This window comes from Pelodiscus sinensis, chromosome 3 (assembly GCF_052426305.1).
Source record: "Pelodiscus sinensis isolate ZL-2025 chromosome 3, ASM5242630v1, whole genome shotgun sequence".
In the NCBI taxonomy this organism is placed as follows: Eukaryota; Metazoa; Chordata; order Testudines; family Trionychidae; genus Pelodiscus; species Pelodiscus sinensis.
In genome coordinates, this window is record NC_143054.1 from 88,623,852 (window position 1) to 88,649,112 (window position 25,261).

Genomic DNA, 25,261 nt, shown 5'->3' on the forward strand with positions numbered 1-25,261 from the left:
GTGATGGTGGCCCGCCTTCATTGTAATGGTCTTAGGCAGTAATGAAACAACCGGTGGCCAATTGGTCTTCGCATTGCTGACCAATAAGAGGAATGGTTTGCAGGCCCTTGAACACCATATCAAACTTGCTGCCAGTTATTCTGTTGGTTAGATGTCCTATTGTTCTGAGGACGCCATTTTTGTGTGCCATGTCGATGGTGCTGGTCAAACGGTCTATGTTGAGGTGCAGAGTATGGGAAGGGCCTGTGCCTCTGATATGGGATATAACATTTGCATCTATACAGTGGTGTTTACATGTCCAATGTTCTTAGTGTAGTTTTTGAGTCCTTGCTGGTGTGGAGAACTTCATCGGTTTTCTCTGCAAATAGTTTTTGTCTATTGAAGGGGAGGTCTTCCATCTTCGATTGAAGTTCTTTGAGTACTCCTGTGGATTGAAGCCCTGAGGCTCTGTGCATTTCCACTGAGGTTGCAGTTGATCATGCGACTGTGTCAGCAATATCGAGCATGACCTGCAGAGCCGTACGGGAAGTGGTGTATCCCTCCTGCACCACAGATTTTAGAATCTAGTGTTTGCTATCCGGGAAGTGCTCTATAAGTGTGGTTAGTTTGGTAAAGTTATCAAAGCTATGATTCGCCAGGAGAGCCACATTATTGGCCAATTTCAAGGTCAGAGGAGATGACAAACTTTTCTACCAAAAAGGTCCAACCGTTTACTATCTTTGTCATTGGTACTGTTCTTATATTGTGGGGCCTTGGCCCTTTGCAGTACCACATTAACCACAAGGGAGCTAGGTTGCGGATGTGTGAATAAAAAAATCCATCCCTTCAGAAGGAATAAAGTATTTCTAATCTGCCCTCTTGTTGGTCGCAGGGACAGAAGCCGGTGTTTGCCATATGTCATCGGCCACTTCTAAAACGGCCTCCTTAAGTGGAAAAACGACCTTGGATTTTTGAGAAGGCTGCAAATTTTTCAAAAGACGGTGCTGCTTTTCCTGTACTTCAGTAAGCTGGACCTACTGACTGTCTGCAACCCGCTTAAAAAGATCCTGAAACTCTCAGAGGTCATCGGTCAGTGATGAGTCTCCTGAAAATACCACCTTGTCAGAAGACGACGAGGATGGGTCCGTCGGAGAAACTCCCTGAGATTGTTCATGGTCAGAGAGTTAATCTTCTTCAAGCTCATAATGTTGGAGTGTCTGCGATGCGCTTTGGGTAGGAGTGGGGGTGGAGGGGCTCGTGTCAGCTGGGGTGAGCGAATTGTCACGGACACGCCTGGATTCCAATCGGTAGCAGCAAGATGACCAAAGCCGGGATAAACTTAAGAAACAAAAACTAGTCTGGTAGAACGTTATAGACTAACAAAACATGTAGATGGTATCATGAGTTTTCGCTGGCACAGCCCAGTTCTCTGGGGATCTGGAATCTTATTTCTGAACTTTTTCCAATGCCAATATATAAGAACATAAGAATGGATGTACTGGGTAAGACCAAATGTGCATCTAGTTCAGTAGCCTGCCTGCCAACAGTGGCCAGTGCCAGGTGCCCTGGAGGGGGTGGACCAAAGACAATGATCAAGCGATTTGTCTCCTGCCATCTTTCTCCAGCCTCTGACAAACAGAGGCCAGGGACACCATTTCTATCCCCTGGCGAATAGCCTTTTATGGACCTAACCTCCATGAAACTGTCTAGCTTCTCTTTAAACTCTGTTATAGTCCTAGCCTTCACAGCCCCCTCTGGCAAGGAGTTCCACAGGTTGACTACATACTGTGTGAAGAAGAACTTTCTTTTATTAGTTTTAAACCTGCTACCCATTAACTTCATTTGGTGTCCTCTAGTTCTTCTATTATGGGAACTAATAAATAACTTTTCTTTATTCACCCTCTCCACACCACTCATGATTCTATATACCTCTATCATATCCCCCCTCAGTCTCCTCTTTTCTAAAGTCCCAGTCTGAAAAGTCCCAGTCGCTTTAACCTCTCTTAATACGGGATCCGTTCCAAACCCCTAATCATTTTCATTGCCCTTTTCTGAACCCTTTCTAAGGCCAAAATATCTTTTTTGAGGTGAGGAGACCACATCTGTACACAATATTCAAGATATAGGCGTACCATTATTTTATCCAGGGGCAGTAAGATATTCTGTGTCTTATTTTCTATCCCTTTCTTAATAATTCCTAACATCCTATTTGCCTTTTTGACCGCTGCTGCATACTGTGCGGAAGTTTTCAGAGAACTATCCACGATAACTCCAAGATCTCTTTCCTGATTTGTTGTAGCCAAATTAGCCCCCATCATACTGTAAGCCCTCGATTCTCGGCTCTAAGTGAGTCTGACCGGGGCGGGAAGGGCTATGTCTGTGAAGGTTGCAGTGCTTTATTAAATAAAAGCATTTTGAGCCTGGTCTCCCTGTCCCTTTGTGCTTGCAGTTAACTTAGAGCAGTGAGGACATTTTTGCAGAATATGCTCCTCACCTAGGCACCTAATATAGCAGGAGTGCCTGTCTGAAGCAAGCATGGGTTCCCGGCAAATGTCATATTTTTTAAAACCAGGTGATTCCGGCATGGTTTTTCTCTTCTTTTCTCTATATATTTCTCTTCTCTTTTTTTTTTTAAACTCACAGTACTACGACGTCTGTCAGTCCTCTCTTTTGTTGTTGTTGTTTGTTTTAAATGGCTATGAAACTGTGAATTTACTGCTAAGATTAACTAACTAAAAACTATTAACACTTTAACTATCCAACAATTAACTAACAACTATTTAACTTCTGGCAGGATCTGATGAGATGGAGTTAATTCTATCTGTGACCAAGGATGGTTAGGAGGAACTGGCGGAAGCTGGACCGCGGTGCTCTAAGAAACGGCACAAGGCACCTAATGCACATGCGCAATCTGGTAGACCACTGCTGATGAATCTTCGATCTGCAGCACCAGGACAAGCACCCACGGGGACACCACTCGAAGAAGAATTATGCAATCTTTCTAACAAAGTGCTAAATATATTTTTATGTTATTGAAGAGAATAAAACAAAAGATACAATTAAATTAACATTCTATTCACTTAACTTTTAAAGTGCAAATTTGACACCACAGTCAGCACTAGAATACAGAAATAATGAGGTTCTCTTCTAACTAAAAAATAATCCTCATTATATTCATTTTAAAATTAGCCCAGTCAAAATCACTCTACTCAAAACAATATTTGGATATCTATCATATAGCCACTGATTTAAGTGTACATTTAACTGGCTGAGTAAAGGTTGCCTGAAAAATGGCAACTGAACGAGTTTCAGGCAACAAACATATGAAAACTCTATACTGAGTAATTTGTCAGGTCTGATGTTAATTCCAGTAATTTCTGCCATTCTGTCTCACCTTTTAAGGTCTTTTATCTCTTCAGGCTATAGTCCAATGGCCTCTGAAATAATGATCTTCAGGTTCAGAAAATCAGAATTGGCTCCAACCTGCACCACATTCTACTACAATGGGAACCATGGTACATTCTCCAAATGATTGATATTATAACATGTTGTTGAGTTTTCACAGAAACTCATTTGCCTGTCTAAAACTAATGTAAGCTAACATTTTCACAAGGACCTAAATAAATTAGGCACCAAACTCCCACTAAAAGCCAATGGATGCTGGGTATGTTGCTCACTCTTATACCTTTGAAAATTTCTCAAACTAATAGCACTTCTAAGAGTTGTGTACGCTATACTGTTCAAGTGAAATTACTGAAAATAAAGCAATGTACATTACAATAGATAGATATAGTAATTAAAAATGTTTTAACACCCAAATCCTTTCAATTAAAATATGTAAACATGCAGTACGCATTCTCTGAGACATCTAAAACCAAGGGGGAAAAACAGATATTTCTAAGGGGAAAACAATCAGAAAAAATAATCTATAAAACCCCAAAACAATTGTATGCATTTTAATACATCATAATAAATCAATACAGAGAACAAGTCCAGTTACTAAAAAATCCTGTGACATCTTTAAAACAAGTACTGGAGAAATTTGGTAAACTGTTTTATCTCAGTAAAAAATTAACTGATAAATATACAAATTAGCTATCTCTTGCCAGACCACAAATGTGTATATTTATTCCTATGAACTGTTTAGAATGAATAAACATTTGATTGCTACATATAAAACATTTGCTTACACTAAATGTGGAATCAGGATCTGAGAGAAACATCATAAGATATGTACGCAAATGAGGCCAACTCTCACAATTTAGTACATCAGAGGGAGGCGCAGAGCACAATGTCTGTATTGCTTCCTGACGCACCTGAAATAAACAAAAATATAAACAAAACAATGCTTTCATCAGCACCAGAGCTGATTTAACTCTTTGGGGGGAGGCTGGTGCTACTATATTTTCTGGGGTTCCCAAGGTTCTGAAGTGGGGACAAAAATTAGAAAATCTATGTGTGAGAGAGGGCTGTGGGTAGAGGCAAATGGTAGGTGTAGGAAAGGATGATAGCTCTGACTGGGGTGCAGGCTCTGATGTGGGCTTGGAATAAGGCATTTGGGGTGCAAGGCATTCCAGCCTGTGGTTAAGGGATTTGGAGTATGGCAGAGGGCTCAGGGCAGGAGTTTGAAGCTGGGGGTGCAAAGTCTGGGAGGGAGTTAAGGTAGGGGAACAACCTCAGGGCTGGGGCAGGAGGTTGTGATGCTGGGCAGCTCCAGTGTGGAAGGGATGTGAAAGGGTAACCAATTAATGGTTTAAAACATTACATTTAACTGGTTAACCAATTAAATGGGAATTGACAGATGGTTCCACATGGCCTAGGCTCACTTTTATGCATTACCCCCTGCAGTTCCCACTGTCCAGGGTACAGAGCCTGTAGGCAGGGGTAGTGCCAGAACAGGCCTAGCTAGTGTGATTCTTGGAGTTAGGAGAAGAGGAATGGTAGTACACACAATCGCCTCCCCATACCCTCACCAGGCAGAGCCAACCTATAACGCAGCATGCATGGGTTTTAGTGGCTACAGTCCAGTCCTCCTATTAGCTTAGGGCCCTGGCCTGCCACCACTTAAGCCCCTTTCTTAATTTGGCCCTGATTAGGATCATTACTATGAAACACAGATGTGCTTTTTGTGGGGAAGCAGTCAAGGGTGATAGAACACAAAAAGCAAGAATTAAAAAACATCCTCTATAATGTCAATAGACTATTAAAATAATTTGAACAAAACAGTGAAGTAAAAAAGCATACTTTTTTTAAAAATACATAATTAAATTAATAAGGACTATGTTGATTCCTATTATTATTTTATTTTCCTATAAAACTATATATTTTATTATCAAACACAAGATTATACTAAATCATTAAATTGCTTTACTTTATCATTCAAATGCCACAACCTGGAGTAACAGCATCACAAAAAATAAATAGCAATTTACTGCCAAACATCTTTTAAATTTTATAGTTGAACTTCCAAGAGTTTAATTTCCATTGTAGTCCATCTTAAATAACAATGCTGTAGCTAATGTCTCTTTGTACATCAATGTACTCTATGGTTAGTTATTTCAAGTTACTGAAACCCCCTATAGAAAAGTTTAATGTGACCAGGTGGGTGAGGCAATATATTATTGGATTATTTTTTGTTGATTAAAGAGACAACTTTTTAAGATACACAGCCTATTTTTACAGTATAATACATTAAAACATACGGGCTCGTCTACACTGGCCCCTTTTCCGGAAGGGGCATGTAAATTTCACCTATCGTAGTAGGGAAATGCGCGGAGGATTTAAATATCCCCCGCGGCATTTAAATAAAAATGTCCGCCGCTTTTTTCCGGCTTTTAAAAAAGCCGGAAAAGAGCGTCTACACTGGCCCCGATCCTCCGGAAAAAGTGCCCTTTTCCGGAGGGTCTTATTCCTACTTTGAAGTAGGAATAAGAGCCTCCGGAAAAGGGCACTTTTTCCGGAGGATCGGGGCCAGTGTAGACGCTCTTTTCCGGCTTTTTTAAAAGCCGGAAAAAAGCGGCGGACATTTTTATTTAAATGCCGCGGGGGATATTTAAATCCCCCGCGGATTTCCCTACGACGACTGGTGAAATTTACATGCCCCTTCCGGAAAAGGGGCCAGTGTAGACGTAGCCACAATGTTTAACTATAAAATAAATGTAGTGTAGAAATACTGATAACAAAAACTTCTTTACCTGTTGTAGCCACATTTATAATACAAAACAGAATGATGGTTTCAACTGTAAATATCGTTATTATTGTTTTATTGTAATTATAAAGTCCACAGGATGAAACTCCGAACCCACTAAAGTCATTTACAATTTTGCCATTCATTTCAGTAGAGCCAGAATTTACCCATGTTTATGTACCTGTACCATATTCTCAAATATACCATAAGTTTTCATTTATATAAATGATATATTAGGTACTCTTTTCACTCACTTCCTTAGGATGAGCAGGATCAAGCCTTTCCACAAGTAGCTGTAATTGTTCTTGATTCATGAATGTATAACTCTGTAACAAGCAATGTAAAATCCTATTAAATTCACCACTAATTACTAAAATAATCAGATTTTATGGATATAAAATTTACTTTTGAACAGTGAGGATGTTAGTATTTATCTTAATGCAACATAACAGTTGAAATTTTAAATGGCCAATGTTCAGAAAATGCCAACTTGAAATTCTAGTAACAAGTTTCTGTCTTCTTTAGTCTCCCTATGTATTACAAAATTATTATTCAATACTAAATAATGTAGTATGCAGTTAATAATATAGCATAGTATTGCATGTTGGAAAAGAAACACATATGTTTTACTGTTTTTCCAGTAAAAATGCAAATAGGTCAACTGAATATTATATTATGTCATTTTCACCTTTTTCTCATGTTAACTGCACATATTTTGCAGATGATACATATCCACAGATTTGCATACTCACAGATGTTGTAAATGGAAGGAACCATGTTTTCCATGACCCTAAGGCAACTGAACTGCCAAAGAATTTACCCTTTGCAGCAGAATCTGGCTGCAGAATCTAAGTCTTCATCTTTAAAAAAAACAGATTCAATTCTGCTATCGCTCACCTGAAAAGATTCTTTAGAGATCATCTTTTAAACAATCACTTCAAGGTTGAGATCACATGTATGTATACTCAAACAAAAAGGTAACTTTCTTCAAAAAGATGTAATCAGTTGTAAATGGGGGTCTAAACTGAAAGTGCCATCTCATCCTTAATTATAACATCACACACTACTCACTACTGGAATAGAAAACCATAAATATCAAATTAATCTAGATTACAAATTTATGTTTCATACCTATTGTAGCCTTATAATTTTGTAGGTAATAAGTTAGTTACAATGAATGTATGCTATAGAATAAGGTTTGGATTAAACTTACACACAAGGGCTGTCTCTAGACTGCATCCCTTTTCCGTAAAAGGGATGCAAATTAGACACATCGCAATTGCAAACGAAGCGGGGATTTAAATCCCCCCCCTGCTTCATTTGCATAAAAATGGCTGCCGCTTTTTTCCGGCTCGGAGCTTTGCCGGAAAAAAGCGCCAGTCTAGACGCGGATCTTTCAGAAAATAAAGCCTTTTCTGAAAGATCCCTTATTCCTCTTAAAATAAGGAATAAGGGAGCTTTCGGAAAAGGCTTTATTTTCCGAAAGATGCGCGTCTAGACTGGCACTTTTTTCCGGCAAAGCTCCAAGCTGGAAAAAGCGGCAGCCATTTTTATGCAAATGAAGCAGGGGGGATTTAAATCCCCGCTTCGTTTGCAATTGCGATGTGTCTAATTTGCATCCCTTTTACGGAAAAGGGATGCAGTCTAGGCACAGCCAAGACGTAGGCCTCAGACAAGCCAGGCAGTTTTGCTAACTTAGCTCCAGCTCTGTTTGATGTTAGTATGTTCTGATGTTAAAGTAAAGGTATGGAATATTGTAATGAATAGTGATGTTAATATTAGGTACAGCCTTGTAATACACAGAAAGAAGTTGAATATTGAAAGACTCTGTAACTTTATTAAAGTGAATAGAAGTACCCTTTATTCTGTGCTGCAATTGTGTAAATGTATTGTTTGTGTGAATGAAAGAGAGAATGTTTTAGGAGTGATAAGTGTGAAGGTCACAGCATGCCCAAGTGGTCAGAGGAGGAGCTGGAGATTCAGAAGCACCAAATAATTAGCAACTAAGTGAAAGCACACGGAAGACACAAACTGCACCGAGGCAGACTGACAAGCCCTGAAGTTAGTGGCAAGCACCTCTTGATAGGAAACCGATAACAAATTTTGACAGAAGACAACACCCAAGAGGGGTCGTCAGCGCACTGATATAAAATGACAGCGAGAACAATTTCCAGATTAATATATGACTCAGAAAGACTTTTTGTGATGCTGAGGAACTGACTAAGGCCTGACAAGGCAAAATGGATAGACTCACATGGAAGGAAAATTCTATAAAGGATGGGGTGCCTTGTATGGTTCTTAGGGTTCTGTCCTGCTATGGCTATGGAGCATCAGTCCAGACTGACAAGAACCCGGCTTCTTCCTCGTATCTGACCTATCTAGTTAATAGGCTGGACCGAGCAACAGACTGGTAACTATTGCATCAGCAGGGGGCACACGCGCATGCGTGCGTGCAAATGCATATGCTACTTTGTTATATTATCAATAAATGCGGCGTGTTGTCTTATTCCCCTGAAAAAGGTCCTGTGTGCTTCTTTTAAGCATAACACCATTTCACAATAGAAGTCCAAATTATGATATAATACCTGATTGAAAGATGAATCACTATCAGAGCAATTGTCTGTATAGTAAGCACTACGTTGCTCTTTCTTCGTTTTCCTCTGCATTTCCTTATTACGCATCTGATCTTCTTCAAATTTGTTAATCAGAGATTCCACCACTACCATCATGACATTCTTCAAGGAATGCATCATTTCTCTATACCTTCAAAGACAGAGGTAAGAATAATACTAAATAACATAAAGATCACTAATTACATTATTAATAATGGAACAAGGCATGATATCACATTAAAATTTCACTGAATTTACTCAGTGAACTAAAAAGTTTTTAAATAAAAACAAAACATTATATATATATATATCCCAAGTAATTAACAATGTGTGTGTAAACTTTAAAACTAGATAAATACATCTCAAAAAAACCCAAATGCTCTTCCTTTTTGTGCATCTGCTTTATCTATTCAAATGACAATACTAAAATTAAAAACAAACCGCGTAAGAGCATAACATACTTGGACCTGCATTCCCAGGGTTTTTTTTACTAAACTGTACTCCACACTCAGATGTTCTTCAAAAAGAATGTGAAAGCCAAAAGCAAAATATGGCCCTAACAAAATCATCATTACTATTTCTGTCCCCACAAGTTTAATTAATTTTTTTCCTTCCATAAAAGTCCTCTGTGAAAGCAGCAGTACAGAATGCATGGATGGAGTAACCCTCAAATTCAAGTTCTTGAAAGCAAAGTTAACCTAAAATGTATAATGTTTAATAAGCGACAGATTCACATAGCTTTAGTAGCTATCCATAGTGCTGTGCACAGTGAAGTTCCACCTCAAATGTTCTTTTGAAATTCTTCCTTCATTAAGAGTCCATATGTGAAGATTAAGACTTCTTAAATCCTCTAAAATATCATCTTTCAACCTCATTAGTTGTTGACCACGTGTACTACTTCCTCCAACCTCAGTTCTGCAAGCCTTCTGTAAAAACATACATTACAGCTGTCTTGCTCTCAGTTGATACAAGATTACAATTTTGCTTGCAACAAAATCAAACTAAGAGATGTAAGAATATACTTCTGACCCTGAAAACTGTCTAAATTCTCTCTCCTCAGCGGGTTCTGCTCCATCTAAAAGGCTTGTTGTGATGGGGTGTCCAACACACACTGTCATGAATGAGGTGAATAGTGTCCTAAGAGACTGCTCAAGAAGTGGCCAACAGGACAGACGCTGCAAATAGCAGATAATCGAAACTCAGCAGACCTATATACAAAGCGCTTAACAGCAAAGCAGGAGCAGTTAATACAGAAAAGTGTTGACTAGACATACCAAATTGTTAAGTACCCCATACTGAAATAGCAGTAACTATAGTACTGTATTCTCTGATACACTGAGTGAAAATCATCTGCAAAGTCAATAAATTCAATGTTAACTACCATTTTTGTACTTATTCTGCAATGGCATTCCACAAGGCATACATAAAATGAATTATAGATCACCTTTCTGGAAACCGCACTGGTTACCTCCCCTTATAGAGTTGAGACAAAACTAGTATCAGTTCAGTAATTTGATCATAAAAGCCTTCCTTGGGACTGATAATATTGTTTTTCCACAATAATTTGAGAATATGATTTATTTTCCTTTGTGGGAAAAAAAGAAATATGATGCAGCCACTTTTCTGTTCTTCTGGAATGTGACTGGTTTCCCAAACTTTTTTTGATAAATTTATGAAGCCAGTGAATTAAATCCAGATTACCACTCTTTAGCAGTTCTGATAAAATGTTACCAAGGCCTGGTCCTTCATAATTTGCAAACTGTTTGACCACAAGTATCATTTCTTCTAATGTTGCTAGCATATTTTCTGTTGAGCTCATTTTTGGATTAAGTTGCAACATACATCTTGATAAGGATCTGGCCATTAATTCTCAAAAATTCATACCAACTCTGAAATCAACTATCAATATCCTTGCAATATTTTCTATTTTTATCCTTAACTAGTGGAAGTCATGAGAATGGATGTCTTATTAGAACAGTGAAAATCTCAAATATACATTTCTAGTCGTGTCTTTCAGAGGCTTCCTCAATGTGCTGTGCCATACTATTCCACCACTGATTAGGATCATTTTGATCTTAACTATTTGTTCAATATATTTCTTCTCCTTCATTGTTCATTTTGTCTTTTCTTCGTTAACTGATCTCAACTTCTATTTCACCCATTCTACACTGCAATTATTTTTCCCATAATTGGAGGATACCATCTGTAATGTAACATTTCTTTTTCAAACTCCTTAATTCTAGCTGTTCTCCAGTGATATCAGTATCAGATTCCCAAACTAAACTCTACTCTTCTGCGGTACACAACTAGTCATCCAATATAGAATATGTATTGGAAATCACTACCACTTAACTGTTAGTTATGAAGCTTATCAAAACTGAAGTATTTTGGTGCAGTAGGTACTAAAGCAGATCATTGCTGCTATTAAGAATCAATTATCAGATTCCAGAACAAAATCGATGTTCCTAAATATATGTTCATCCCAGATGAGTTTAGTAACAGGGTTCCAAACTAGCATGTGATTCAAAGTTGAACTGTTGCCTGATGGATAGTGAAATATATACAATGCCTGTCATGAAACCAGATAAGTTATCAAAATAGTTCATGAGGGGATACAAATCCAAGTAACACACACCATTATCTTGTTTCTCTTCCAGTAAGCTGTGTGGCTCCAATACAAGTTCAAATCCATTTCTGCTATGACCAAAGTTAATATTTATTAAACTCCTTCCATTCAAGAAATAGAATGGAGATGGAGAAAAATAGTCAATTGCCAGACCTTTGTGAAGTCAGTAGGATCCACATGTACATGCCTGAAAACAAAACTTTATCCATAAAAGGGAATTATATATAATAATAGTTTCATTCTGAAGGAGGTCAAAGCATTTAACAGATTATATAAGCTTAGGACCTAAAAAATGCAGCCATATACGGCAGCAACTCAGTGAAAAATGTGCATGTTTCAGAACACTAGACAAGGAGCAACTTTGGTCAAGCATTTGTACGAAGGAAATAAAGTCACTAAGATCTATCCAGAAAATTAGTAAATGGCACATTCACACTGTGGTTTGCTGTGTACTAAATCGTCATGTGACCCCTACCATGCACTAAAAGTTCCATAGTTTAGTTAAACAAACTATAGTTTGAAACTGAACTTTCAGTGAACCACATGGCCAGGGTCCACATGGCAAGTTAGTATGCAAGAAGCAAGTGCACTGTAAATTGACATCCTGGCTTTTATCTCTGTTTAGAAAAGCCCAAAGAACTTAATGCTGGTGGGTTTTGAAGCTACAAACTTAACGTGTTTGGGTATCTCAAACTTAATGAGTAAAGCATTAAACTACTTCCACTGGAATTATACTAATGTAAACGAGTATATCTTTTGAAGGAGAGAAGGATAAACAAACTCAGACTTCACATTAAAGAACAAAGCTGCCCTTGCAACTGCTTAGGTCAGCTCCAGGTCCTGACCCTTCATGATAAAAGTAAATAAGATCTTTGCCATTGACTTCAATGAGCACAAAATCAAGCCCTCAAGCCCAGATCCTACAAGACTTAGGCATGTTGGTAACGTTAAACATAAAATTCAAAAGCTGAGTTCAAAAGCACATCTGACAAACTATTACATTTAGTGCCCAAAGAAAAGCCAAGAGCAGTTGGTTAAGAATGGATTTGTAGTCTCTAGATAGACTTCTAAAAATAGTTTTGCTATGTGTTGCTAAAGTAATTCATTAATAACAATTAGGTACTAATTAATTAACAAGCTAATGTAAGGATTTTATCCTGCAATAAAACTTCTAAATTCTTCTTTTAGCAGGTCTACTCCATACATTACCATATATCATATATTACCAAATTATCATTAAAAGTATCATTAAATATATAGTTCATAATCCAAGGGTTCAATTTCCAAGACAGACACTTAAATAGTTATATATCCAGCATAACCAGGAGAGTAAAGTTATCCACAATGGGGAATACCCAGTCTTTAAATCATATCTACTAAACTGTGAGACCAAAACAGAACATTATCAGAGCACTGAATTTCTTGGTTTCATAGTGTGACAAATTTTGGAACAGGTGATGTACAAGATACTATTTAAAATTAGCTTACAATTGCAGTCATTTTGTTTCTTTCCAGATGTGAAATCTTTTGAAAGCAACCATTTAATGATGAATGCCTATCGACATGGAAACAAACTTTGATTGCTTTCACTTTCTGCTGAACTGAGATCTTAAAATTAAAACAAATGGACTTGGTAACCCAATCACTTCTATTCTTAACACAATTTAATAGATATGAATTCTGTACTGTGCAACAAATACGTATGCAGAAAAAATAATTTTGTCTGACTTAGTATAAAGATACATTGTTTTGTTCACAAAAGGTAAACTGTGAAACAAATAAAAAGTGTTTTTCTGTTTATGTCGCATAAACATGAGCTCAAACTCGAAAATATAAATTTCTGTTTTTCAGTATTTCCCACTTTTCTTTCTCTGAGGCTATCAAGCACAGTGATATTGTAAACTGACATTCAATAATCTCTGAGTTCAGGCTGGAAATGAGGGATATTTCAGTGAAACATCCCTATTCATAGAGCCTTGTTTAACAACACTGCTCATGTTCCCAAAGACCTAGCATACATTTTGGAACCGCAATTGCTGAGACAAAGTATTCCTTCATTTCAAAATTCAAGGCAAATAGGTTGTTTGGAATGCAAAGTTTCATCAGTGCTATACTAGATTTTAACTTTGTACTTAATAGGAATGTGAAAGGTTAACTGGTAAGCATGACCCTTAATGGGTGATGATAAATGGGTGATGCTTACCGGTTCCGGTTAACCAGTGGGGGCTGGAGCAGCATCTCACCTGCTGTGGGGCCTGCCATGGACAGGAATACTCCAGCCTGGCCAAAGTAGCCAGTGGGGGCACTCCAGTGACCAGATCTGGCTGGGGTCGCATGGTGGGGGACCTGATGGGGGTGCCAGGCCCATGGCTTCCTCCCCACCTGTGCCCAGCTCAGCGGAGGACAAGTTAGAGAGTGAGCAGGAGTCTGGCTCACAGTGCCTCACACGCCCCACAGAGCACTAGCTGCTGGGGCTCTGCTCTGTTTACTGTGGCTGGCTCCTCTCCCCTGGTGTGGAGCAGCAGCGCAGCCAGGGAGGACAGACCCAACTGTTGCTGGGGGAGCTGCGGAAGGACTGCCAGGGAGTCCTGGCTGCTGACACAGGCCCCCTACAGATATACAAGACCTTCCCTCCTACCCCATGTATGTTCCCCCCCAGTTCTGGACGCGGGCAGGAGTACCCTGGCTTCTCATGCTGCAACTACTCCTGCCTTCCCCAGAGGCGCCAAGTAGGTTGGAGCCACTCTGCCTGGTTCATGTGTGGAGCGTGCAGGCTGGGGGGCCTAGCTGTACACATCTCCCTCTTTCCAGGGGTGGGGACTAGGCGCCCTAGAACTGGCTCCTTTTAGGTTTAAGCTCATGGGGGGGGGGGGTGTTGTTCCGTTGTCCAAGAGCTGTCCCATAATCCCTCTATTTTGGATTTTCTGTTTTTTGGAAATCTTTTGTACAACAGTGAAGCAACAATGTTCAACCTTAATCTCGATTTTAACTTTCACGTTTTCTGATAACCTAATATTTGGGGAGAAAGGAGTGTTTTGGTTGCTTCATTGAGTCTGGTTTTTTAGTGTATGGTTCATATAGTAGTGGATTGTGATGGGGTATTTTACACATCTCTGAAGTGTTAGGCATTCCAGATCTAACGTCCCATTATGTAAAGTTTTGGCCATGATCTGACCATTTGTATTTTGAGGAGAGAAATCCCATGTTAACGCTATATTAATGAGGATTGTTTTGTGGAAGGTGGGAAAAGGTATTTGTAAATGAATCCACAATCTCCTGTTAAAAATCTGTTCTCTGGAAAGAGCAAAGAATTTAGAACATTTTCCCCACTCACTGATTTCCCGCCTGTGATGGGGTGTCGCTGCCCCGTACTCCAAGCCGCTCTGCGCCCGCCATGTATGCGGCGCATGGAGTCCAGCATGCAGCATGAACTGGGTGTTCGCGGGTCACATCTCAGCTACGTCACTCCACAGCCTCAGAAGTCGGGAGTGACGGCCGTGCCACGCGCAAGCCGGATGTGACACAAAGGCAAGGGGGCGGGGTCAAGAGGACGTCAAATGGAAGGTGGAGGGCGCAGAGTTTAAAATGGGCGCAAAACAACAGTGCAGGGGAGGAGGAGAGGGGAACAGCACGGGGAGCGGAGGAGATCCGGGAAGTATTGGATGGTTGAGGGAGCAGGGGGATGTAGTGAAGAACCCGTGCGCTGCCAGAGAGAATATGGCAGATGTGCAAGGTGGCTGCTGGAGGAAAGTGAGGAGGAAATAGCCTAGCACAGGGCGTATTGTTGAACCTGTGGGCTGGCACGTTTCGGCAGGAAGTCCCGCCAGCCACACAGGAACGGTAATAGTCCCTGTCCTTAGGGTCCTGGGCTGGGGCCCATGAGTGAAGGCGGGTCGGGACCCCCTCTCCCATCTGCCAATAGCGGAAACACTGGACTAGCTGTACGTTGGTGAAGGTTTGTACGGGCTACCGCAGGAGCAGTGAGACTTTAAAAACTATACATAAGGTGGACTCCGAGACTTGAACCGGGGAGAAAAAGGGAGGAGGGAGTGAACTCAAGTAAATAAACCCCCTTGTGAGCAAGAGGGAAGATGGGCGAATAAACACACCCATTAACACCGCCACTCAATTTTTTTATTAACCTCTCTTATGCACACTCATTGCATGACTATTTTGAACTTTTATATTTAAAAAAAAAATTGTGGCCCACATTTACAAAAAGGCAGAAATGTGGGCCACAATTCCTGCATACGAGCCTGCAGTGGCTTCCTAACTGCTCCCTGGGCAGGCAGCGTGACAGCTGCCCAAAGCAGGAGACGGGCTGTGGTGTGACTGCTCATGGGGCTAGAGCCCCCTACATCTCTCTTTCCCCACTCCTACATTTCTCTTTTTCCCCCACTTCCCACAGTCACCAGATGTCACTGCACCACCCCTAGCACCTCACTTCCTTCGAATCCAGGGCACTGGAAGATGCTTCCCTTTGCCCAGGCAGGGGCTCACAGCCAGCCAGTTCCATGAGGAGCAGCCTTGGGCAGTCCCTGCCCTGCACAGATGCTGCCAAGGTGCACAAGGTAGGGAGGTGCTACATGGCAGTCTCTTGGGGAGCAGTGCCACTAATGTGGCACACATCCGCACAAGCGCACATGGCCTCATTGTTGGCGCACAAGACAAAACTCACTCTGCTCATGGATGGAAAATCTTAGAGGGAACACTGGGCAGGAGCTCAGGAGGAAGGGGTGGGGCCAGCACACTACTGTGCTTCCCTGCCCACAGACCATCATTGGCCTGGGGTTGAGGCAGCACAGGAAGTCTTTGCCCCTGCCCTCATCCCAAGAGAACCGCCAGCTGTTCTGAACAGCTGATGGTTCCCTTTAGGCGCCTGTACCTCTGGTGGCTGGAGGAGACTTTGTGCACAAAGTCTCACACACTCTCTGCCCGCACCCTGCAAGGAGGCGCAGCACTTAGAGTAAACCATGGTGGTTGACTGTAAGCGCTGCACACCCCTGGCAAGGGAGGAGACTTTGTGCACTCCCCTGTCCCCAGGCCTTGAATGGCCTGAGGGCAGGGGAGTGGCAGTGCATCCGCAGGCTGGGTCAACCCCCTTAATGGGTTGATCCAGCCTGTGGAGGCCCTTTTACCCATCCCTGTTTTAGAACCAAAACAAGTTAGGCCACACAACCTTATCAAGTGCATATTTTAAAAATACATTTTATATGTATCCTGTGTACACTCACTCTTTTGATTCGCGAGTCTTCTTAGTAACATGTTGGGCAAGAGTGTCATAACCAGATCCTTCACCCTGATTTTGAGCAGAGGTACATTTTTCTGTTTCTTCTTCAATCACAGAGCCCAGAGTGGTACGAATGTATTGTCGAAGGTATTTCACAAACTCATAGCTGCAACAAATATTCATAAAATTAAATGTGTTTCATTATATTCATGTTCCAAATGTTTTCAACATTACAAATGTAACATTTTTTTCCAGCATACACAACTTTCTAAGCCCTAGTACTTTTTAAGAATTAAAAGGAGTTTTTCAACAGGTTGGACACCAAACCATGAGCACTGGAACAATTTGCATCGGGGTTGGGGCAAAGCGGGTGCTGACGAGAGCCACAGGACCAAACTGTAAACCCTGTATATGATAGAAAACTCTTCAAATCAGGGAGCACTGACACACATTTTAGAAACCCTAAGTCTAGCACCAAAAAGCCATTTTGATTTTCTTGAATGTCTTCAGTATCAGTATATCAAAGGAATGCCTCAGTAAGTCATAAATCCTTTTTGTGCCCATGAAAATCTTCTCCTAAATGCAAAGATCTATATTAATACCATAATGAGGTTGCACAGTCAAAAATCACAACGTATTAGGAAATGAGGAAATTATGGGTCCAAGAACATTAACTTGAATGCCCTGATAAACATACCCGTTTCAAGTTATTTTATGGCAATTAATAATCGTTGATGCAAGTTATACAGGAAACTACTTAAATTTGTATAGGAAATGACCTGCACTGTTAAGCTGGGGGTGTGAGGATAGTCTGGCTAGCCAAATTAATGGAATAGTGTTTTATGACTGGAAAGAGAGAGAGAAGAAAACTGCTGCAAAAGGGAATAAGGAGCTAGCACAAAGATGCTAACTCATCCTCTGGGAACCAGATGGGCAGAAAGGTTTCAAAGCCCCCTTTTATTTGGAGCAGTCGGAGGCAGCACCCAATCTCCTTCTCTTTGTTTGATGAAATACCAGGATTGGTCAAGACCTGCTGTGAGCATTGCACTAGCTGCCCCATGTTGAGAAGAAATTGGAAGGAATTTTTCCTTATCTTCAGATTGACCTAGATGGATTTGAGCAGGTTTTTTTGTTTGTTTGTTTAGTTGATTGGTTTTCAAGGGGGTCGTTTTGTTTGCTTCTTTATTTGGGCCTTCCCCATAGTGTGTTCAGGAAGCATTTTTCATATGTATGGCATGAAGGGCGATAGGCTGTATGTTGCAACTCATTATTTAAATGTGGGATGGATGTGCAATGAAGGTACTCCATACATAAGGTATACAGTGCCCAGAAAATGGCTTCTAAAAGGAAAGGAATTTGAGGGTGGAGGATCCCTATTAGGTATGTTAGATAAAGTGTAACTGAATAGTCATGTAACTGCATGACATCTTATCGGTTACATAACAATACGATAGTCCCCGGCGGCGGGGCCAGCAGGTAGCGTGCTCCCAGACCAACTCCCCAGGAGTCCCCTGCTACCCTGCGCTGCTGCTCTGGAAAAACCAGCTCCCCAAGCAGACCAGTTGCCTACTGCCCCACGCTGCTGCCCCTGATACAGAGGCAACAGCGTGGAGTGGCAGCAGTTCCTGTCCAAAGGGGTCCAAGCTCCCCAAGTGAAGAGGCTGCTGCAGTGGGGAGGAGGGGGGAGAGGCTTCCACGGAGCAGCCTCTTCCCCATGCTGCTGCCCCTGATACAGAGGCACCAGTGTGGGGTGGCAGCAGTTACTGTCCGCGAGGGGTCTGAGCTCTAAGGATGTTAAAACGTGATTACATGGCTAATCATATGACTTAACGAGCAGTTGATAAGTGCTGCTGTGCAGAGCCTCCACAGCAGAGGTAGCTCCAAGAAACGGATCCAGAGCCACTCATACTGCTGCTCTGCATTTTAAATGTAGAGGAGCAGCAATCAGCATGAGCTGGGACTATTAGGTCCCAGCTCACACTGAGTACAGCAGGCCCTGTTCATGGTGGACTGTCCTGTCCACCACAAACAGGGGCCAGTGCTGGAGAAGCCTCTGTTTGTGACACTCTTGGTGGCAATAGCCCTGTCTTTGCAAGGGCACAGCTTCCCACTGGGACCCCTGCGGACAGGGGCTGCTTCCCAGCAGTGTCCCCTATCCCCCCCCCCGCTGCCTCTGATAGAGGCAGCTGGGGAAGCAGGCGGCACCCTGGAGCCGACGATGGGGGAAACTGGCTTTTAAGCTGGCTCCCGCCCATCCCCTTGCTGCCTCTGTCTGAGCTGGGGATCAGCTGTGCAGGGCTGCCCCTTTGAACGCTGCCTCGGTGTTTCAAAGGGGCAGCTCCGCATAGCTGATCCTGGGATCAGCTGGGGAGTCCCCAAGTGATCCCGGCTCCATATGGCATTTCAAAACTGGCACCCGCATGCAGCCCGGAGTCAGTAGGACTTCCCACTGGCCCCTGGCTGCACGCAAAGTTCCGCATTCCTCCTCTGAAATGTACAAGAGCCCCTACTTATACATTTCAGAGGAGGAATGCGGAAGTGCCTATCAACTATCAGAAATTCCATCGACTACTCGACTAGTCAATTAACCGCTAGTTAACATGCTTAGCATAAACCTCCCTGGTAATTATGGAATGAACATGGGGTTACCTGCACTATATACTTTTTTATCTGTCAGTTAGACCCAGACATTTAAAAATAAAATTACAGCCTGATTAATCCCATTTCATATGTCTCTAGTCCCTCATTCAGTATAGCCAGATAGCAGCAAATACGTGTATGCAATTACATTAAAAATTGTTCAAAGCTTAACTTCTGAGTTTCCTGGCAGTAATTTTAGCTTTGCAATTTTCACAGCACATTCATGCAATCTCTTGCATTTAAATTACTGGATTTAAATCCAGGAAAAAAATCTGAATTTAGTTCACATCCTCTTTCAGCAGAACTAGTGAGTTCTTGAACCAATCAGTGCACAATTCACAAGTTTCATGATAAAGCCCCGGCATGCAAGAAAACATCTTTATTTAGGAAAAAGTAGTTTATATCCCATTAAAGCAGGGGCTTGCCTGGATCTGGCCCCCAAGGTTTGAGGTTCTCTTCCAGTATTGGGGAGCCCATAATGATGTTCCAGATTCCCATGAGGCTTAAGAACAAAAAATCTACTAGCCTAGTCCCCCTAGGCTGTGGTGTGCAAGGGAAATGTAGGAAGCGTCTTTCTGCTTCTCAGATGAGAGCCACATCAGTGAGGATGTATTTTGAGGGTTTTTTTGCTTCTCACTTGTGTACGCCCCCCGAATGATTTTTTCTGTAGGTCAGTGCCCCCAAACCAAAAAAATATTTCCCACCCCTTCATTAAAGCAAATGGGAGGTAAGCATGATCTTAAGTGTTTTACTGAATCAAGGCCATATTACATGTGTATCTGGAATATTAAAGAAATGTTCTATGTTGCCATTTCATTAGGCAAATTTGATATACTGTAATCATAACTTTGTTAAATTAAAATCACTGGCTTTTCAAACAAATAAAAGACAAAACAATCCACACTGAAGACTAATCTCTAGCTTCAGGCTTATTTGAAGTAACTATTTTTTTTAAAAGATGGCCAGACTAGATGAACAATGTAATCTTGATAAACTATTTATTTTGCATTGTGGTAAAACATACAGCAAGTTACCACAACAAAGTGATTACACAATAGTTGTTTGTAAGATTACTTTACATTTTGATTATATCACATGTGGATGCGAAGTGGGAGCATGTAAGCAGGTACTTTGTGTGAGCTGAGAAAGATCAATGTAGACAGTGGACATGCAAATACATGGTGTATTGGTTTTATTACATGAACTGCCCAATCCTGGAAAGTGTACATGAAGACAAAAGCAGCTGTTGAAATGGCTGGCATAGTTTCTTTTTTCCTGAACATTTTAAAAACAAGTATGAAAGTCAAGTTATTTTTGTTACCAACTACTTCATGTAATGATCTTTTTATCAGATTAAACTCTTGACTACTTTAAGACACTTTTTGTGTAATAGCTCTAAATTTTTTCCTCTTCCATTTATTTCCTTTAGTATTTTATTGTTACCGTTAGTAGAAATAACATGCATTTCAAGAAAAAACATAACTTTTTAGCTTCTCTGTTCATTTTCTGTCTCTTTTCCCTTTCACTTGTTTATAAGGTTAGCTCAGCCATTACTATACTAAAAGAACACTGTGGCGTTCTGCCAAATGAAAGCTCTCATACATCTTTTTTCCTCATTTTTTAATGGCTGGTATGTTCACAGAATGTATTTTTACAGTAACTGCTTCATTCTCATAAACAATAATACTTTAGAGATCACAGCACAGTGCATTTGCTACAGAGGAAGATAGTAGTCCTAAAGAGACACTAAATGTATAATATTGTTGAGATTACAGTGTTCCCCTTTGCAGCTTATTTCATCTTTTCACAAGTTTGCTACAAAATAATGGAGAGTTTAAATTTCTGCACAGGCTTGCAAGTTCAAATCAAGGTACACTGTTGGTATTCCTTAAATCTGAAGAAATCAAGGTAAATCTGATTATTTAAAAAAATGCTAAGTTCTATTAAATGTGAATCAGCTTGGACTAAACTTTGTAAAGACAAGTGTCATGCATTCTGTCCTTCCGTGGCAGATTCAAATTAAGGGTTCCATGTTTCCTGCTGCTCAACATCAAAGGAGGAGGAAAGAGTAAACAATAACCTCAAAACTTAAAGGAGCCTGGGGGAGCCGTCTCTTCGTGGCATAATGCGATCACTTTGTAAACCATTGAAAGCCCATGTATACACCACTGGGAAGGGAAGGTTACTCACCTGGTGCAGTAAATGGAGTTCTTCGAGATGATTATCCCTATGGGTGCTCCAGTTTAGGTGCTTGAGGGCTGCTGCACCTCCAATCAGAGACTTAAGGTAGGAGTACCCACAGTTGGCTGTGCATGCAGAGCCGCCAGCATGCAACACTTGAAATGGATATCTTGTACATGCGGCCAACCATCTCCATTTCCTTCTTTGACCTGTATGTAGATGAGTCTGAAGCAGAGAGTAGGAAGGGTGGATGGTGGAGCACTCAGAGAGACAACCATACTGAAGAACTCCAGTTACTGCCCAGGTGATTAACCTTCCCTTCTTCTTCGAGGAGTGTCCCCGTGACTGCTCCACCTTAGGTGATTACCAAGCAGTAATTGTGTTTGGTGGTGGAAACTTCAGGAAATGTGAATGGGTGACTGACTAATTTGTCGACCCCTGCTCATTTTGGCCGAACAATACTCTCAATCTACTCGCATGGGGCGAGTAGATTTTAAGCCGGCACGGCGCCGCAGCGCAATCAGCACATGCGCAGTGCGGTCTGTGCAGGCGCAGCGTGCCAAACCACGCGACTGGAGAGCGGGGCTCACCGCTGCTTGTCAAGCCCTGGAAATGACTATCAGAGTCTGCGAAAGTCTGAATGGCAAAATACTGTGTGAATGTGTGTACCGAGGCCCATGTGGCAGCCTTGCAGATTTCCTCAGTTGGTACGCCCCAGAAAAAAACAGTTGATGCTGCCATATCTTTTGTGGAGTGAGCCTGTACGTTGGACGGGGCTCCTGAAATATAGTATAGGCCAGGTGTATACATGTATAGCATACATCCTAAGAGCCATTTGGATAATATTTGTTTTTAAATGGGTAATCCTTGTGATCTCTCTGTAGATGAGATAAAGAGTCATGGAATTCTAACTAAAGGGTTTCGTGCACTCTAAGTAGAAAGAAACTGCCCTGCAGATGTCTAAAGTATGCAGCACCACCTCCCTGCCATCCTTGTGGGGTTTCGGGAAGAAGACAGGTAAGTGTATGCGTTCGCTGCAATGGAATGAGGCAAGTTACTTTGGAAGAAGTGTGGGGTGTGTACAAAGGATATTCTTGTGAAAAATTGTGGATGCGGAGGGGGGGGGCCGCCATCAATGCTCCCAGCTTGCCTACTCTTTCTGCGGAAGTAATTGCAGCAAGGAAGATGACCTTCATCGATAGATGTAATAGGAAGCAGGTGGCAGAAGCTCAAAGGGCCTGCCCGTAATAGACCTGAGCATGAGATTTAGGTCCCATGCAGACACTGGGTCCCTTAGTGGGAGAAATATATTGGCTACATCTACACTGCAGGCTTCTTGCACAAGAATGTCTGTTCTTGTGCAAAAACGTGAGGAGCGTCTACACTGCATGCGTGTTCTTGCACTAGTAAATTTACAGTAAAGCATCAGAAGAGAGGGCTTCTTGCAAAAGAGTTATTCCTTGCCTCTCAAGGAATAAGCCCTCTTGCGCAACAGCTATTTCGCAATAGGGCAGTGTGGACGGGCAACGGGAACCCCTATGGCTAAAATGGCCATCAGAGCTTTCTTGCGCAAGAGAGCGTACACGCTGCCAGGGACGCTCTTGTGCAAAAGCACATCTCTTGCGCAAAAGCACATGGCAGTGTGGACACACTCTTGCGCAAGACCTTTTGCACAAGAATTCTTGCGCAAAACTGTTCTTGCGCAAGAAGCCTGCAGTGTACACATAGCCTCTGTGTAAACCCCACAAGAATCATTTTCTAGGTGGTGAGTAAAAGCGAAATAACCCTGTAGTAGGGAATGTAGAGCTACGATGGTTGCAAGGTGTACCTTGATAGAGCTTAAGGATAGACCACTCTGGTGTAGGCCTAGGAGGTAGTGGAGAATATGTGATACCCCCATAACTGCTGGAGAGCAGTTATGCTCCCAGCACCAAACTGTAAACCGGTACCACTTTTATTTATGTGTTTCTCTCATTATAGGTCTGTGGCAGTTCATGATGACCTGCAGTATGGCTTCTAGACACTTTATCTCAATGAGAGTTAACCAGCTAGCAGCCATGCGTGAAGATGATGGAGTTTCTATAACCTCCCTAGGCAATTTATTCCAATGTTTAACCACCCTGACAGTTAGAAAGTTTTTCCTAATGTCCAACCTAAACTTCCCTTGCTTCAGTTTAAGCCCATTGCTTCTTGTCCTATCTTTAGAGGCCAAGGAGCACAATTTTTCTCCCTCCTTTTTAGAACACCCTTTTAGGTACTTGAAAACTGCTATCATGTCCCCTCTCAGTCTTCTCTTTTCTAAACTAAACAAGCCCAATTCTTTCAGTCTTCCCTCATAAGTCATATTTTCTAGACTTTCAGTCATTTCTGTTGTTCTTCTCTGGACCTCCTCCAATTTCTCCACAGCTTTCTTTAAATGTGGTGCCCAGCGCTGGATATAATACTCCAATGGAGGCCTAATCAGCGAAGAGTAGAGTAGAAGAATGACTTCTCGTGTCTTCCTCACAAGACTCCTGTTAATGCACTCCTATACATTTTATGTGCTCTGTAGCAAGGCCAGTTCTACCGGGACCCCAAGTCTGGTTCCGGCTACACCCGGCCTTGCCTTTTAATCTCTCTCTAGCTTGCCTTATTTGAGTTTTCCAGCTCCATCAGAGTTCCAACTCAGTCCCGGGTCCCTCGCTTGAGAACTGCCACTCATCACTACCCAAGGATGCTGCGCTGGCCCTCTAGCCCTGGGTGTCTCTTGGGTTTCTCCCCGTGGCCTCGGCACCGGGGGAGGGGGGGAGGTAGAAGCACGGCCTCGTAGCCCAGCCAGGATCTTCTCTCCCCCTCTTCTTTTGGGCACGCTACTCCTTTTAAACCTGCCGTCAACCTTTTGGGCTGGCACCTGGGGATGACATCAGTGTGCACCCACCTGTCCTGTGGGCTGGCACCGGGATGACTTCAGCCCACCCTGGTCGCTCCCCCAGAGGTGCCCGGGCCCCTTCCCCAGCGTGGGCGGATGCCCCTTCCCTGCGGCGCGGACCTCCGCGGGTCCTAAGGCCCCCGACCACTTGGAAGCTAGAGTGCATGCGTGACCAGCCCGCAGTGGCTGGAGACCGCCAGGTAAACACATCCTCCGCCTCGCGCTCGGAGTGCAGGGGGGCGTGTCCCGCCAAGCAGAGAGAGGTGGCCCCCTGTCACATACACCTATAAATTCTAAAGTCTGGGTAAGAGTTAGTGTACACTTGGTAGGTTTATCTTGAGCCCCTGGCAGTTGAATAGGGCTCTGGTGGTTTTGACTGCCTGTTCTGTGTTGCATGCTGTGGGGCCTTTTAACAGGCAATTGTCTGAGTATGGGAATATGGTGATTCTCATTCTGTGCAGGTGGGCTACCACCACTGCAAGGACCTTTGAGAAGACCCATGGGGCTGTGGAGAGTCCAAAGGGTAGCACTCTGTACTGGAAGTGCAAGTCCCTCATCATGAATCGCAGAAAGCATCCGTGATATCGATGTAGCTAGCTATGAACATAGGCATCCTGAAGGTTGGGGATAGATAGCCAAGCTCCCTTCTCCAAGGCAGGAATGATTGTGCAAAGGTTACCACCTTGAATCATTGGGATCAAACAAAGAGGCTGAGTTTGTGGAGGGTCTATCTTAGTCTAGGATAGGCCTCCATCCTCCCATCTTCTTGGTGGTAAGGAAGTACTGGGAGTAGAACCCCTTGCCCCTGTGCACTGGAAGTACTTTTTCTCTAGCCCCCAGTTAGAGATGATCTGCTTCTTGTACGAGCATGTTTGCGAGAGGGGTCCCTCAAGAGGGA

At 42.3% G+C, this 25,261-nt stretch overlaps 1 protein-coding gene across 7 annotated transcripts in view; it reads right to left on the minus strand.

Annotated features, from left to right (window-relative positions):
• TBC1D32 (TBC1 domain family member 32) overlaps positions 1-25,261 on the minus strand; it is a 210,858-nt gene that overhangs the window by 179,154 nt on the left and 6,443 nt on the right. For all 7 annotated transcript variants that reach the window (XR_012902654.2, XM_075924062.2, XM_014577940.4 and 4 more), the window contains 4 exons: positions 16,639-16,800; positions 8,752-8,929; positions 6,421-6,492; positions 4,170-4,295 (listed from right to left, as the gene is read on the minus strand). Coding sequence is in view for 6 of the 7 variants with exons in the window: in XM_075924062.2 (XP_075780177.2) it covers positions 4,170-4,295; positions 6,421-6,492; positions 8,752-8,929; positions 16,639-16,800 (538 nt within the window). In the remaining variant the exon portion in view is untranslated. The remainder of the gene's footprint in view (positions 1-4,169; positions 4,296-6,420; positions 6,493-8,751; positions 8,930-16,638; positions 16,801-25,261) is intronic.